General features: G+C 42.9%; 1 protein-coding gene across 7 annotated transcripts in view; it reads right to left on the bottom strand.

The window, feature by feature from the left end:
* The window catches only part of LOC118085216 (cohesin subunit SA-2), a 58,050-nt gene that overhangs the window by 4,347 nt on the left and 35,860 nt on the right, over window positions 1-17,843 (bottom strand). For all 7 annotated transcript variants that reach the window (XM_035115609.2, XM_035115606.2, XM_035115612.2 and 4 more), the window contains 10 exons: window positions 15,856-15,948; window positions 15,676-15,765; window positions 13,538-13,741; window positions 11,082-11,158; window positions 8,890-8,977; window positions 8,466-8,546; window positions 6,857-6,949; window positions 4,406-4,568; window positions 3,167-3,318; window positions 1,333-1,434 (listed from right to left, as the gene is read on the bottom strand). In XM_035115609.2, coding sequence (XP_034971500.1) covers window positions 1,333-1,434; window positions 3,167-3,318; window positions 4,406-4,568; window positions 6,857-6,949; window positions 8,466-8,546; window positions 8,890-8,977; window positions 11,082-11,158; window positions 13,538-13,741; window positions 15,676-15,765; window positions 15,856-15,948 — 1,143 coding nt within the window. The remainder of the gene's footprint in view (window positions 1-1,332; window positions 1,435-3,166; window positions 3,319-4,405; window positions 4,569-6,856; window positions 6,950-8,465; window positions 8,547-8,889; window positions 8,978-11,081; window positions 11,159-13,537; window positions 13,742-15,675; window positions 15,766-15,855; window positions 15,949-17,843) is intronic.

Below are 17,843 nucleotides of genomic sequence, written 5' to 3'. Positions count from 1 at the left end.
GTTGCCTATGCGATATGTAAACACAGGCTCCTGACTTATGTGAGCAGAGCGCAGCTCACAAAATGCTGCTGAGCCTCCCCATCTCTCATATTTCAGCAGATGGGTCATGGCACTTCCTAAGCGCTTGACGACATTGTTTGAAATCCACTGGGCTCATATGTCAGCCATCTGAAGGGGGACATTCTGAAGCTTGGAGGGTGGCATGTAAGCTTGCAGAGCAGATAAGACAGCTCAGAGCAAGCTAGCCTAGGCTAACAAAATTCTGAATTCTTTATATGACACCAAGATAAAATGCATCAGTGCATCTGGGGCCTAGCTCTCATGGAAATGGTGAGCCTGTATTGGGGCTACACCACTTCCAACTACAAAAAGCCAAGGTTCATCGTACCCAGGGCCAGCCAAGTTATTTTGGCACCTCCCGCAGAAAATCCCACAAGCACCTCTCCTCTCTGCCAGTAAAAATAAAATCATAATAAATGAACCAACTAACAGTTTCCTGCCCTTTCATGAACTGCCCAAAATGGCCATCTGAGGCATCTACCACAGCCTGCCTAATGGTAGGTCTGGCCCTGGATAAAGCCATCATATTAGGATGGCAAGTAGGCCATTCCCTTTCTCCCTAAAATCTATTCTTCTATGTGGAGGTAAATAATTTGGAGGAGCATTTCTCATTCATTTTGAACACCAGATGCCCTCACCTCATTTGCAGGTCAACACGGTAACAACCCAGACATGGATTCGCTACATAATAATAATAATAATAATAATAATAATAATAATAATAATAATAATTTATTATTTATACCCCGCCCATCTGGCCGGGTCTGGGCGGCTTCCAACACATATCAAAATACATTAAAATATCACAGACTAAAAACTTCCCTAAATAGGGCTGCCTGAGTGAGAACTACGGTAGGACTAAGACATGTAGGGCAGTGAAGGAAAGAGCACCCTGAGAACTTCCAGTCAGAGTAGATAATATTGGACTAGGTGAACCAATTCTAACTTGTTATAAGAGTTTAACTGTGCAGGCGCAGCAGCAGAGCCAGTCTGGCACCTCCTGCTAGTGTGCCCACATAGCACCAGAAACTGTAGCTAGTGCAAAACGCAGTGGGTTGCCTTTTAAGAGGAGTCGATATTTGGAGCCACACTGCACCATTCTTAAAGGACTACCTTGGCAACCAATACAGTTCTGGTCTGTGTTCAGAATTTTACAGATGACACATAAAGGCCAGAATGACCAAATACCTGAAGGAGCATCTTCCCTACCCCACCCCAATATAGTCCTAACCAAGAGTTCCATCAATGGGATGTATACAGGATTTGCCCTACCTGCTGCAAGCAGAGGATCAGTGTTTTTGCACTTTGAATTTTGTCATTCTGCCTCGTCCGGCTCAAAGTTTCTTTAATTATGTCGCCAAAGTCATTATAAGTCTGTTAAATGGCAAAGAGGGGAAAACTCTCAATCACGTCAAGGAATAGCATTTTTTTAAAGGTTATTCAAAAAATGTTATTTTTTTTATAGCTATGTATAAGGAATGATGGTATTTAGGCTCCATTGTACATTGCAAGCGTTTTCTCATGGTTTTATTCGTGCAGTACACTCTTGAGTGAACACATTTAATTGGAAGTCAGTTTCACTTCCAAACAGGATCACAGCTCATATCTATATAAAAACAAGAGAGCGGAGAAAAGAAAAATCACAGGCCTAACTTGCTTGGTTTTGGAAAACCTAAAAAAATATTCCAGTCAAAGCTACTGGTGAAGTTATCAAATAAGAACTGAGCAGGAAGGTGTTGAATCTTCCCCTCCGTGTGCACCCCCCTGCACAAAACGTCTAGGTTCTAGCTCTAGAATATTCTGAACACATCCTGTGCTTATTTCCTGTGTGTGTGTGTGTGTGTGTGTGTGTGTGTGAAAAATACGCAGAGGCCATACCTGATCAGTTTTGCAGAGGTGTTTCATATGATGACCTAATTTGGACACGAAGCTAACCCAGTTCAGCGTTATGTGTATGGGCCTGCTCCCACTCCTTCCTCCAGTGCAGCCAACAAGGAGGAAATCAGAGGCATCCACTTCAGTTTTAAACAAACAATATCTTGCTTCATCCAAACCAGGAACTGCAGTTTAGTTTTAACCGAGGTTTATCTGAACAAACCGGGACCATACCATGATTTGAAGTAGGCTTTTTTCAGGCAAGCTACGGTGAACCACCCGCAATGTGCCCCTTGTAAGAAACAACGAACTGCAGCTAGTTTAAAACTGGAGTGAATGCTTCCAATCTCCTACTCATGGCCACAACAGTGTAGAGGGAAGTGTCTAGGCCTGAGGCTGGTGCACATAACAGCAAGCGACGGTTTTGTACTATGTTTAGCCCTTCTCACTATATTGCAGCTAACCAGATTTGTTCCCAGTGTGTGTTCAAACAGAACCATAGCCAGGCACAGCTGCCTGGAAAGTGTACCTGCCAGATAAGTGTGTTGGCATCTTTGCACTTTCGACTGTATTTTGAGTTTTCTACTCAAAACTTTTTAGATGCATGTACTATATATCCTGTTGCTCGGTCCCTGCTCCTGCCCACCTAGCAGTTCGAAAGCATGTCAAAGTGCAAGTAGATAAATACCGGTAGGTACTGCTCCTGCGGGAAGGTACATGGCGTTTCCGTGCGCTGCTCTGGTTTGCCAGGAGCAGCTTAGTCATGCTGGCCACATGGCTCCCTTGGCCAATAAACCGAGATGAGCGCCGCAACCCCAGAGTCATCCGCGACTGGACCTAATGGTCAGGGGTCCCTTTACCCTTTTTAGTATTTTATTTTTTTAAAAAAACCCACCCTGTAAGGTGTGAAAAAGCCAAGAGTCTACAGACACCTTGCAAAAGTTCTTTCCTTGTAAGATTCCCTCAAAGTAGTGAGAGTATTAGCAATGCACATAAACATTTCTCCAGCCTGCCATAACTCTTCCCCGCCCCCGCCCCCCATCACAGTGTAAATATGGGTGCTGTTAAGAAAGATTCTTCTAAAGGTGCAGTCAGCAATGTGATGAGTGTACTCATTTGTACTCACAATGACACATGCATCAAGACAGTGTGTACTAATAAACTCAGTGTTTGTGCTATATATGAATTTTACAGCATCTAGAAGGCATCGTTAAGGGGATTGTTCAATTACCTTCATATAATGCTTGTAGATTTCAGCAGCCGCAGTCATCTCGACAACATTATTGACAATTAACTTGCAATAAGCTGCAAGGAGGCACCGTTTCAGCTGCAAGGCATCCAGTTTTTGCTCTTCCTTCTTTTTCGCTTCTTCTCCTGTAAAGACTACAGCAGCAAGTTTGGTTAGGTTTCATGCTAACATTGCATTCCGAAGCATTTTTAAATACGAACCTTAATCTGAGCAATAGACACCCTCGAGTACGTGGCCAGCTCACGAAACCTTAAAAGCATTTATTTGTTTTTTAGATGGTAAACATCACAGAATCACAGAACTGTAGAGTTGGAAGGGACCCTGAGGATCATTCAGTCCAAGCCCCTTCAGTGCAGGAATATGGAGCAGCCCCATATGGGGATCGAACTTGCAACCTTGGAATTAGCACCACGCTCTAACCAACTGAGCTACCCAGGCTGATGATAGTGCTAACAACTCATCTGCTATTTCACATGGATCTCCTCACTCAAAAGCATTATGTACAGTATGTAAAGAGGAGCAAATGAATACCAGAGGTGTCCTAAACCCTATGTAACTATGACTGGGAAGTTAATCACATTCACATATTGCTGGATAAAAATAATAAAAATCAGTGCAAGTGTACCTTATCTTGTAATAACAAACAAATATGCACAGTTGGGTCATTTGGGCTATTAACATTTCCTGATGCATTGTGCTAACCTATATGCTAGAAATACTAATGCAAGAGTGTTGGGAAGAGCTTCTTGTAGGAAATAGATACGATGGCACAAGGTTTTTTTCTGGAGTAAATTCTACATCTTCAGTGCCAGAACCTGCAGTAGAGGTTAACCGCAGATTCTGACTGCCAACAGAATCTTTATCTTGGGGACCAAGAATGAGGTTGAAGATTAAACAGGAGAGCAATGAAAGCCCCATACTGAAATAAACACGATGAGCGATCACATTGGCACCTCCTGTGGTGCATCCACTCCATCTTCCTTCACATCCTGGGAACTCCCTGTCCACTGATATTACGCAGGCACCCATCACTCTACTGTTTTCAGAGCCTGCTAAAACTTTTTGTTCCAGTAATCCCAGCAAGGCATTTCAGTATGTGATTTCAGTATGTGATTTTAGTTGCTATCGCCCTGTCTACCTTGGGTAACAGAACACTACTATGTGGAACACAGACATTATCAGCAAAGTATGTTTAGTTCCTTGCTGGAAAGCGTTGCTGACCTCTGAATTCTCTTGCCTCCTCTGTGAATACATGATCCTGAATGAAGAAGAGCAGTTTTGATTGAAGAGATGAACTGGGAAGGTACTCCAGGAACCCATTCAGTCCATCACTTAAACCTTGATGACTTACAACCATCAGCAAGTCACAAAGTATCATAAAAGCCTACAATGATAAATAAAAGAAAAACAACTTCGGTACTTCTATTTTGAAATATTTACAAGCCACCTTTCAGATCCATGTGCACCAAGGCAGTAAATAACAATATACTGTATTTTTGGCTCCATAAGACGCACTTTTCCCCTCCCAAAAAAGGAAGGGAGAAAGTCCGTGTGTCCTATGGAGCAAAGGCCAGAGGGAAACCGGCTCTCGGGCTGCTTCCGTGACAGCGGAGAGGGCGGCTTCCCTCTCTCTTCCTTCCACCCTCTCTCTCTCTCCCCCCTTCCTTCCTTGTCTCTCTATCTCTCTCTCACCCCTTCCTTCCCTCCCTCTTCCAACTTGAATAAAATATTGGGGGGGGCAGGTAAGCTCCACCTCACATACTGTATCATTCTTTCTCAACCTGTGGGTCTCCAGATGTTTTAGAACTACTACTCCCATCGCCCCTAGCTAGCAAGGCCAGAGCTCAGGGATGATGGGGGTTGTAGTCCAACAACATATGGGGACCCACATGTTGAGAACCGCTGCAGTTGATGTCAAGACAAAGTGCATGCACACTATATGAATGACAATGCCCATCAACATTGGGGGGAGGATGACTTCCTCGAATATTTAATGGGGGGCAAAGGCACCTAAGGCCTCCAGGAGTTGACTGCTATGCCTAGGACAATTCAAGAAAGCAAACTATTTTTTTCTTGCTTTCCTCCTCTAAAAAACTAGGTGCGTCCTATGGCCAGGTGCGTCTTATGGAGTGAAAAAATGTGATGGCTCTAAAGATACAATTTTTTAAAAACAAATGCACCATATTGTTGTAACATAACATTGGATTACAGCACATCAAAACCTTGAACAATCAAAAAATACAAAAACCCCACCAGCTTGTAAAATTCAGCTTGTGAAATGCCATTTTCAAAGTCACAAAAAATAGTACACCCTTCCCCCACCAACCCCCACACCTGAGATTAGATTAACGACTCCACCAATTCCTTATCTGCCAAAAATTGTGATGATTGCTATGAGGAAGGCAAAACCCTCAAATAGGTCCATTTGTTTGGAGGCAAAATCCTTCCCAGCCCCAAATAAAGTGACCATTTTGAACCACAGCACCAAGAGAGCAGAATATAGGGTGGGGGGCAGGAGAGTTGCCACTGTGCTGTTGGGGCTTCAGCATTCTGGAGGTGGACTGGAGTGAAGACTTCTTTACTCTGGTCCGCCGCTCTTGCCACACCCACTTTGAAGGTTGTGATTGACCAATTTAAACAAAGTTTTTGGGAGCACACCCAGAAGCCCCTGCAGTTGGCTGATTCCAACGGCTGTCTGCAAGGGGAAATGTTTCTTTGGTGCCCTGGGGAAAGCCATGCCAGGCTGCACCTGCTGCCCACCTGGGAACTCTGCTGAGCGACCATTCTCCATCTCGCCTGTGCTAGTAACACGCAGCAAAGTACAGCTTAAGATTTGCCCTAGCTGACTTACTAGGATGGCCCTATTGAAAGCGGAAGCGAGTGCCCAGTAACAATCAAGCAAACCCTTTCTCCTCACAGGCTCACCTTCATATTTCACCCGATCTCCACAGGCAACACCGGGAGGAAAACACTGTTAACACCACAAAGTGTGAATCAACAGGAACTTTAAACTGAAGATGCTTCCAGGGACACCACTGGTTAAAAATTCCTATGAGACAACTAAATTCCCAACCTCAATCACTAGGGAGTGTTAATTCCACCTGGGCCCAGAATGACAGGAGGGGAGATTGAAATTTCCTCGTGTGGAGAAGTACCAAACTGGGTTAGTTGTTCTCATGAAGAATAAATCCTCACTTTGGTCCACCAGGGAACTGGACTAATCCTCGTCCTCCTCCTCCTCCTTAGTGCTTTCAAGTGTTTAAAGCATGTTCTACCTGTAATCCTTACAACAACCTTCTTAGGCGAGTCAATATTATTCTCCCCCATGCTGCAGATGGAGAGGCTGATGAGAGCAAAGAGTGGGTTGCCTAAGGCCTCTAGTGAGTTGACGGCAGACAAGATTCAACCCAGGGTCTTTCTGCTTCACAGCTCAGCCTGCTGCTTAGCCACTAAGTCACACCAGCAACTGGGTGCTGTGTTGTGTAGAGATTAGAGTCAATGCTTCCTTCCTCCCCAGAATTTTAATATCTCTAGTCAATACAGCGCCCCTCAAAATAGGGGAGTACTTCTTCTGAATATGTGTACACAGCACTTGCCCGCATTGCTCTTAGGATAGGGAGGGGTGCAAATCTAAAGGGGAAAGTCGTATGAAAGGGCTTGTGGGATTCTTACCTTTTCGCGTAACTTTCTGTTGTGGTGGCTGAGGTAGCACGTACAAATGTGGCAGTAGTGCCTCAAGTGTGTCCTCAAGGCAAGAATGATTTCCTTTAAGCAGAAGGGAGAAAACCAGAAATTATTTCTGCAAAATGCCTCTTTGAATAATTCTATGTCATCGAAGCCCATCTCAAGACTTCTGTGAAAGGTGCAGAACTTTGTAGCATCTCAAGTTTCTTCTTCGCATCTTATTCTGTTTGAAGAGGAAGCACGGAGAAAGGGGTGGGGGGGAGCAAGGAGTCACAGGAGCTGTGAGAAATCTCTATAAAATCCACAGGACACCATGATCCTCCTCATTCTACCTTTGTATCCAGCAGTTTTTCACTCTCTATCTTGCCAGTAGCGTAGCACAGAGATGTGCACAGAATCTAATGAGGGTTTATTCCTCCCATCCACTGTTTTGCAACAATCTGTCACACTATATAGACAGCTTAGTGATAGTGTGGAACAAGGACAAGATGTAATCAGCTCCAATCTGTGTCAGCTCACTTCCCCTTGTCACTCAGGTCCCTGCTGCAGGGGAACCAAGGGGTCCCAGAGTGGGAAATGCCGATTTGCATAAAGAATATTTTTTTTTTAAATAAATCTCACAGTGACATCCTTTCTTTTCTTTTTTCGTTCTGAGATACAGCCAGTGCTTTTCTTCTAAGGGAAAAGTAGGTGCTGGTACTGGATACCCTTGAGTACCCCCCAGAAAACTGGCTACAACATCCCACAAAAAACTGGCAGGTGAAATCCAGACAGAAACCACACAAACATGAAGCAAAATGAGCTGCTGGCACGATTTGTTTGGGTTTTGCATCAAAAAACAGACTAGTGAAGTCACTCGGGGATCATCTGGGTGTATTCTGCATAGATAACCATTGTTTACCAGGTACAATAAAGACGCTTGGGTGTCCCAGGTGCCCTTTAATCACAAGTTTTATACACTGCTTGATTGTAATAAAACCCAGTGCTTTTTTTCTGCGGGGACGCAGACCCCTAAACATTTAGTGAATCTTTGTACTTTCGTTCATTTACTGTATTTTCCCCCATTTGAACTATAAAATGGTGGTTTTTCTTGAGTCAAAATGAGAGTACCCCTAAACATTTTTAAAGAAAAAAAAGCACTGATAAAACCTCAAAGTGGTTTACACTCAAGCAGTTCACATTTGCACACAGTGCCCATGGGACCAAAGGAAAGCACATGTTACCATAATGATTTTCTTCCCAAGGAAGAAAACTTTCAGTGTGTGAAGCCCCTGTTTCACAGGTAGTTGCTCTCTCTCCAACCTGATCGGTTATTATTACCAGATGCACAGTTTGCAAAAGTATGAACAACATGCTTCTGATGCAACCTGGGAAGAAGAGGATAATGGATCTCGCAAAGGAGTCTAAATAATCTCTGAAGTGAGAGCTCAAGGCTGGTGTCGCTTGCTTTTGAGTCACTACTGCACCAGGATCAGGAAATCGGAACGTGAGCCACTTTTGCTTCCAGAAGCTCAAATTCTGAAATGGACCAAGGACGGACAAAAGGACACAAAGAAGCCTTGAGAAGTGGATTGAAGTCCCCACCCCGGGGGCTAACCTTGGAAGAAGTGTTCTCTACTGCAGAAGACAGCTGCCAGAGCAGTGCAGAATAAGCACATTGTAAAGCAGGCAAAAGGATCTGCAAAAGAAAACCAAGTGTCATGATTTAATCATTTCAAATCCTGAACCGAGAAGCTTAGCATGGGCAGTCACCTCGCTGCAGAAAATTCCACTCCTCTGCCACAAAGAAAGAATCCAGTGATTCACCCACATCTAAACGCAGCTTCTGTCACTGAATTAAGAATGTGTTCTACTCAGACACGAAGTATCAGCTGAAATTCAGCCTCACAAGATGGAAAATGGCCGGGGGGGGGGAGGGGTCATTAACCTCATGGGATGCTGAAAGCTAGGACTTAATTTACACTGGTGTGCTATTTTGGAAACGCAAAGTATGTTCTGGTCCATAATATTGTTACGGTTACCTGAGCAGGTAAAGGATTGTGTTCCACCTCAAAACCAAGGAGCTTAGCCACTGTGTCATAGAGATTCCACCTGGTGAGATCATGAGCACTACAAGTCCAAAAGGAAACACAGCATCACTCTGAGAACTTTCAAGCTGCTGTGACAAAACAGGCCCATCAATAGAATACTCAAGACTGCCCTCACCCTCTTTACTCATCATTTTGATTCCAACTCATTTTGTAAAAAAAACAAAAAACCAACCCGCAGAAATCTTTAGGTTGGCGATCTGCACAATGAAGCATGGCTTTAACTCAATTGTTGTTGTTTTTTGTTAAAAAAAAACAACCAAAAACCAGAATTAATCCAGCCCAACAAAGCAAGTGGAAATCAGCCTATTACAACTAGCCTTTTAGTAGGGTGGCCAGATTCAGAATCATCTTCAAGCCTACTTGTTCCCACATTGGTTAGCAGTTGAAAAGGAGAGTCCCAAATCCCAGCAGTGTGAGAATACAAGTGCTAAAAGGGGTGCAAGGGTCGTGTTGCATAAATCACCTGACCAAGGGAGGAGGATCACAAAATAGGGAGCCTAATTTGGCCTGCTAGGTCATTTTGGCCAAGCCATGCCCAGTTGCCCAACACCCGACATCATATATGGCACCAGGTAAAAGACCCTGGTTCAGGGAAAAAATGAGGCTTGCTTATATTTGTAGCATCTAGCACCTCTCACTTGTCAAACTTGGCCCGCGGGGAGCAGAGCAGGGGAAATAATAATCTGGCCTATCGGCAAGATCTATGCAAGTAAGGCTGGATTCCCATTCCCAGAGAGTATACAGCATTCTAGCCCAGGCCTATAGTACTCCAATCTTAAGAAAGAAATGCAACAATTTAATAGGACGGTAGAGTTGGAAGGGACCCTGCAGATCATCTAGTCCAACCCCCTGCAATGCAGGAATAGGCAGCTGTCCCATATGGGTCACTGAACCTGCAACCTTGGCGATATCAGCGCCATGCTCTGACCAACTGAGCTATACTAATTTTGCATGAATAAACGGAAGTGCTTGACTATGGCTACAGCAATCCCATAATATAAGTATTAGCATGCAAAGAGGACATGTGCCATGTGCTCCCTGGAACAAAGATCAGGGACGGATGCTCAGCAAAATCCTAGATTTGTCCCACTACATCAGTGCCATCCATCATGCTATGTATTTACACTGTGACACAGCATTAATGTGGTGAATTCAGAACTGAGTTCCATTTCAGACATGAGTAGTAGGCAGGGTGGAGGGCTTCAGTCTGATTCTTTTTTAAAAAACAAGTCCCAGAGCCCTATTTGCACAACTAAAAACCAAACATTCCAGAGAATCCTGTTACAGTGGTCCCTTGGTTTACAAACTTAATCCGTTCCGGAAATCTGTTCTTAAACCAAAGCGTTCTTAAACCAAGGCATGCTTTCCCATAGCAGCGGGGGACTCAATTTACAAATGGAACACACTCAACAGGAAGCGGAACATGTTCTTATTCCAAGGCAAAGTTCACAAACCAAAACACCTACTTCCGGGTTTGCAGAGTCCTTAATCCAAGTTGTTCATAAACTAAGCTGTTCTTAAACCAAGGTACCACTGAATCTAAAAAATATAGACAATATTCACTAACTATTTATTCTTTCACAACATCTTGAAAGGTGGCAGCCTTTATATTTAAATGGCTCTAAGTGGGCCTTCACTTTATCTAAATTGACCAGGAAACAGTGTCAACACAAACACCAGAACTTTCATCTGTATATGGGCCCCAAAACAGTCTCCAAAGACTTTAGAAACTTTTGAGTCTCTTAGCATCTTGGCTTACATTAGCAAAGCCTTTCTTTTCTTCCATTTATATCCCACCTTTCTTCCATCATGGAACCCGAGATGGCTCCCAGGTGGACTTGCTTACCTTCAGGGGGCAGCTGCTTAATGTGCCTTCAGAGCAGACCCTGGGATTTTCCTGATCCCAACACCTGCACTTCTTAATTTCACCCAGCAATCTTGCATTTTAATGCAATGTATTAAATGTATTGCAAGGGGTTGGACTAGATGACCCTTGGGTCCCAACTCTATGATTCCCTGCTGCCTGGCTTTAGGTCTGTAAACAAAGCAGCATTATTCTAATTGTATGTGCCCACAGAGGGTCACTAAAGCGAATTAATAATCAACATAAACAAGCATCTCACTTATGAAAAGCAGTTATTCTTCGCAACGTCAAGCATATATGATGAATTCCTTCTTTTTCTGCATGAAACCCTCCTCCCTGTGTAGGAGACAGGAGAAAAGACTGTGACATTTGAGCAGCAACTTCTCTCTCTGAAAGGCAGGCGTGGATAGGGGGAAAGGTACCTGCAGTATTCCTGCCCCCTCCCCAACACACACACAACGTACAGACTCCCCCCCACAGTGCATACACCTGCACACCCCAAGGACTGCCTCCCCCCATATGAATCGACCCACACCCTGCAATCACCACCTGAGGCCCTTTGTATGCCACCAACACAAGAGTGGGCGTTTCTAGTGGTGGCTCCCCATGTGTGAAATGTTCTCCCCAGGGAGGTTTGCCTGGCACCTTTGTTAATATCTTTTGGTGCCAGGCAAAAACATTCCTCTTCTCAAAGGCCTTTGGGCTAATTAAACAATCTATGGCATTTTAAATTGGGGGGGGTGTGCTATTGGATTTGCTTATTACTATGTTATCTAAGTTTTATTTTGTAAACCACCTTGTGGTCCTTGGATGAAATTTAGACAAGACAAAACAAAATAACAACAACAATAAAATACAGAGCGGGTAGATTTTTGTGGACAACAATACCTGTCATCGCCAGCTAGCACAGACAATGGTCATGGGTGAGGGGGGCTGTAACCCACCATAAGTGGAAGGCACCATACTGGCTACTACCGGCAGAGTTTTCTTCCCACTGTAAGCAGTTATTTGGCGCAGAGGCAGCATGGCGGCCTGCACTGCCTACTAAGGGACATGCAGTCTTCCTGCAAGAGTGCTGAAAGTTTACTATGCTGGGCTGCTCCTGCATTGCTCTGACTCACATCAGACGATCTGTCGAACTGTAGGATGCCACCCCATACCGAGTCTTTACGGGGGGTGTGGGGGTGCAAAGTTCCATGGAAAGGCAGGAACTTTCCCTCCCCAACCTGGGTGGATTAAATGCCGCTGCAAGAATCACATCAGGGGGCCAACCTAAATAATGGAAATCAAGCGTATTTCTCTCTAATCCTCCACCCACCCCGCCAACTTGCAAATCTGCAGAAAACTAGGTTGTTGTTAATGGTTGGAATCTGACTGATCTCACTGCATAAGCTGGTGCGGGTTGGTGCAGAATTCATGGTTTCTTATTATTTTCTACCAAAAATAAAGTGTGGGCAAATTTAACCTGACACATTTACTGTACTTCCATTTTTTTAAAAAAAGAAAAGGAAAGAAACAAAACTATCAGCATGAACTCTTATATGTTGGAATGACATCTGTTAGCAATGGCACAGCTGATCAACTGTTGTTGAACCGAGTCTGCAAGCTATTCATATTCCCAACAGCTGCTCTTGTATTCTTAGAACTAATGAAAACCTTTTCAAGTATTTCTGTAGCAATTCCACCCCCACCCCCCAAGCCCAACACAAATGGAAATGCAAAAGCCACTTTTAAGGTTTAAAAACGCTGCAAGATGTTTTAACAAAGCAGTCTCCATGCAGAGGCTGAACTTTAAAAAGTTATGGAAGAGGAAATGTCTTCCTTGCCCTAATAAGGAAAAAGCTCAGTTTCATCTCCAATTAGTTAAATTATTTTTTTTTCTCACTGGACCTCAGACAAATGATGTCAAATAGCAGACAGTCATTAGTTAAGAATGCAGACTTTAAATAGTCTAGCGGTGGAATACCAATTCCCCGAGATGTGAAGAACAGACTTAAATGTTCACAAATCATGCAGCGCTCTGTCAAGAGAGGCACGTTATTTTCCAATAGAGGGATTTCTTTGCACTACTTCAAACAGAAAACAAGCAATAGTCAGAAATATTCATGGTAATTACTGTTGTTGCAGGATCTAAACAGTTAAAAAAAAAACCAAAAAAGGCCAAGACCATCATTAAAGTTTGGTCCACTTTGCATGTGATACAATTCTAGCATGGATATCACTTCTGTGTAGGAGTATATTGGGCAAAAGAAGGGTTCCCATAATGAATCTTCGAAGCGCTTCCTATTATTAACTTTAAACGTTGTTCCAAGGCAACAGGAGGGGAGACAGCTCATGCCTCGGCCAGACCTTTTGCCCTTTTCCTCCCAGCACCTGCTATGGCCTAGAGGACTTCAGTATTTCTCCATGGGTGGAGGGAGAGGGAGGAAAAGGATATCCTTTCCCTGCCCTCCTCCAAACGGCCAAAGCGGCAGGCAGCATTGCCAGCTTGTGAACTGGCAAATCTACTCAGCCATGCTTGTGTAAATATCACATAAACCCTACCTCCTCTTCATATATATATGGAATTAATCAGATGTGATCTTGCCATGTTTGCACTCGTATACACACACACACACAGAGTGCATGTAAAACTAACAAAAAGAAATCCTGTTCAAATTTTGCTCTGGAAACCTAAGTTTCATTTCTTGTTACATATCCAGACTTCACACCCACCGCATGCCAAAAGGTGTCCAAACGCTGGTTTAGATTGTCCACCAGTTCATCCACCAGTTCATCTCTGGCAAAGACCACTTTTTTATGGCCAGAACCGTCTTCACCGCAAAGGGTGGCGTATATCCTGGAGCAAGCATCCAGGACATCTGTGTCAGAGTGTTTGGTTACAACGGCTTTTATCTCTCTCAGAAATGTGTCCAAGTGCTGTGGATAAAACAAAAGTAGCGCAAATGTCATTAAACTATGAACCTATGGAACCGACAAGATAGCATTCAATTTGGAACTCAGGCAACCTAGGTTCAAAGTCTGGCTACACAGCTAGACCGGTGATTGGGAGCGGCCGCCGAGGCCACATAACACCGGTCCTCAAAGACCTACATTGGCTCCTAGTACATTTCCAAGCACAAGTCAAAGTGTTGGTGCTGACCTTTAAAGCCCTAAACGGCTTCAGAACGGCATACCTGAAGGAGCATCTCCACCCCCATAATTCAGCCCAGACACTGAGGTCCAGCTGAAGTGAGGTTACAGGGAACCAGGCTGAGGGCCTTCTTGGTAGTGGCACCCACCCTACCAAGGAAATAAAAAGCTATCCGACTTTTAGAAGACATCTGAAGGCAGCCCTCTCTAGGGAAGTTTTTAATGTTTTATCGTGTTTTTAATATTCTATTGGGAGTTGCCCAGATGGGCGGGGTATGAATAAAAAATTATTATTTTTTATATGAACTCCTCATATAAGCCTCCCTGCACATGTCCCAGGCAAATGAAGAAGGAAATGGCAATTGAAATCTGGGTAAACACTCACACATAAGGTCACTGGCCAGGTGTGGACATACCACCAAAGGGAGAACAACAGTGACCTAATTCACAGAGATTGCGGGGCATATGTTATTACTCAGTCTGCATATACACTAAGCTATTTATAGCACGGAAAAACATAGCTTTTCCTCGATCCAGAATCACTCGCGGTCATCCTCAGCATGCTGCTTCCAATCTAGCTTGATTCTAGAAGATGCCACTCACAAGAAGGGGTGTGCTGACTTAATAGACATTTTGAATACCCTTCCCCTTGCTTAAGTTATCCATGCCTTTTCCTCCCTGCACATGCCCCAGGCAAATGAAGAAGGAAATGGCAATTGAAATCTGGGTAAACACTCACACATAAGGTCACTGGCCAGGTGTGGACATACCACCACTGCAGGGACTGATTACATCTGTTTGCATCTGTATTTAAACAGACACACTATGGGGCAATGCAGAAACAATCTGCAATGAGCTTTGTTTTCAGAATCAAACCAGTACTCAACAAGGATCTTATTGGGGCAAAAATCCCAGTTCACATGTGGACTACAGACAAAAATATCTAGTTCCCGTGTGGACTATGGACAAAAACACAAGGACCCAGTTTCCATTGATTCTAGAATAAAATGCCATGCATACACAGCCTCACTCTTAGAGCACATGCACACAAGACCTTCCTATGTCACCAGTTCGGAGCTCTGGCACAAAGTTAGATGTGTGGGAAGGAATCCTAGGGAAAAGGTGTGACCTGAGAGCAAGATGCCATTCATGCGCAACTCAGGATTTCCCACATATGTACAGCCTGAGCATCTGCCCTCAAGTTCACCACATGCGGGACACTTTTATGTCTTGGTGGCCCATGTTTTTTTCCAACTCAACTTCTGGAGCACTGCAACGGGGGGGGGGGGGGGACTGCCACCTGCCTCCAGCCCAGAAGACACGCCAAGCACTAATCCAACCACACCCATCAGCACGCACATGGATCTAATGGGCTATAAAAACTCATCAGTTAAAATGAATTACAGTTCTGCAGACTGTAGTCTTAACTCAGCAGGCTCTCCACATTTGCAAGAAATCAAGCCTAAACAAAGGCATGCAATTTTATTATAGACATTTGTGGGTTTTATCTATATTATGACATTTTGTTATGTCTACTGCTTTTAAAGTCTGGGTTTATTTTTTTAATAGCTATCTTGTGCAATTTTATGCAAACTGCTTGGGTGGGTTTTTTCAGTTAAATTGCTATATAAATATTGATAAATATTAAATCCTATCTTGAAGTCTCTCTCTCTCTCTCTCTCTCTCTCTCTCACACACACACACACACACAAATAATTCACCTTGTCCAGGACTTCAGCACTGCACAGCTCTAAATCAAAATACTGTGGAATGTGCAGGAGGTTTGTCACTTTTTCTGCATCTACAGAATACTGCAGAGGGGGGAAAAACAGGATATGAGTGAGCTGCTGAAATTCAAATGAATTATTTAATATGCATTCACAAGAGCAGCTGCTAGTTACCTTTGCCAAGAGCTGAGGAAGCACCACAATGAAGTGTTCAGTAATTCGAGTACAATCTTCCACTTGTATATTCTTCTCCCTGGCAGAGAGGATCTGCAGACAAAGCCCTTTGTTGCAGTTATAGCATAAGCAGGTTGTTGATCAATGCTTAAGCTAGCTGTAGGGTTAAAACTTAATACGGCAAAATGCTGGGGATGGAAGCTTCAGATTTTAATTAATTGAGCGCAGTATTTGAACAGTGTTTTGATTGAGGATTATGAAGTTTTTAAAAGGGGGGTGGTGGCTACTGACTGGAAAGAAAAGTTGGCGGCTTTGCCATGCAGATTCTTTAGTTGTTCAAAGAAGTATTCCTTGTTTTGAGCCAAGGGACGTGGAGTGCAGATAAAGAAACCTCTGGGCATTCCAGTCGTATCAGGAACCTTGTGAAAGAGTTCCAACACTTCTCAGTTCTGCGAACAAGCTATGCCGATCTCTTGACCCTTGCAGTATCAACAAGTCGGTGTGTTTGTCACTATAATTGGTAAACTGGGTTACTGCTTACAAGATCAGGAAGCCACATTACAATAGGCTGCAGTTAAACATTTGCTTTCCCAGTCTGATCCTAGTCATGCTTATTCAGAAGATACTGCTGTCTCCTTCCACCTTGAAAACCCTGATGTTGTTGGGACTACAATTCCCATTCCCAAGGTTGAAGAACACTGTGGTAAAATGCATGTACATCCCACTCATCTCTATGCAGGAGAGAAGCACACTCCCTTACTGGGTGCAATGGCCTTCAAAACAAGCATGCTTAGTTCTGCAGCTTTCCTCTGAAACTGCAGGCAAATGAAAACAGAGCTGCTTTACAACTGCAGGCGCCTGGACATTAAGGTTCCGTGGGTGTTATAAATACACTTGCCCTTTATTCAGGGTGGATAAAAATCAATGGTTTTTTTAAAAAAATCAAAAAAATCGGATTTTTTGATTTAAATCGGATTTTTTTTTATTTAAATCGATTTTTTTGATTTAAATCGGATTTTTTTAAAAATAAAATGCTTTTTGAGGAAAATATATTACCATCCAAAGGTTATTCCATCATGAAATAAATATTAGTTTTTTAAATTATGTATAATAAGGTTGTATATGTTTAATTTTTGGGGTAAATTCCATTAATCCATTCACAATGTCATGCTCTTCCAGAGGTTTTTGTAAGATTATTGGGCAGTTTCTCTGCCTACAAGATATTATCACAGATGCTTGGTTTACTTTTGCAGTTCTCAAAACTGAATTTGACTCAACAGAGATCACATGCCTCTTCTTCACAGCAAAAATGTTATAACATGAACAGAGTTGAGAAAAAGACCTTAATCCTATTGTTCTACAAACCTATGAATACAGAAACAACCCCTTCAGTGCTAAGTTTCAAGAAGTTCAGTGAATAGAATAGTAACAATATTTTTCTGATTGTTTGGAGTGGACAGTATTTAAGTTTTTCATGTGTAGGCTGGGCTGACAGTCTAAGTTTCTTAAAATATATATATATTGTTTTTGTTTAGCCAAATTAGTTAACAAACATGGATGTTTGTTTAAGCAAATAACATATGCTGCAATGTTATTGTTTCAGTTGAATAAATCTGTTTAAATTTTTATTATTAAGGTAATGATTATTTTTCTCCTTCCTAAGTACAGCAGTAAAGTTGTCCAAATATGAATGATTAACCTATTAAACTGGGGATAAAAAACTAATATGAAAAGTTGTTATTCTAAAAATCTTCATCTACTTGCATATTAAAGTTATACCAGCAAGAATTAGTCCTTTATGTAGAAAACTATGATTTAAATCAAGCCTTACTGACTAGTGATTTAAATCGTGATTTAAATCGTGATTTAAATCAGTTTGATTTAAATCAAATCCACCCTGCCTTTATTGCACTGGTTAGACTGAAGGCTCTGTGCTCGTCTTGCAACCATGATTCTGCTGTCAATGCAGAGAAACCTGAAACTGGGAT

This window comes from Zootoca vivipara, chromosome 4, assembly GCF_963506605.1.
Source record: "Zootoca vivipara chromosome 4, rZooViv1.1, whole genome shotgun sequence".
NCBI lineage: Eukaryota > Metazoa > Chordata > Lepidosauria > Squamata > Lacertidae > Zootoca > Zootoca vivipara.
This window is presented reverse-complemented; position numbering and strand designations above follow the sequence as displayed.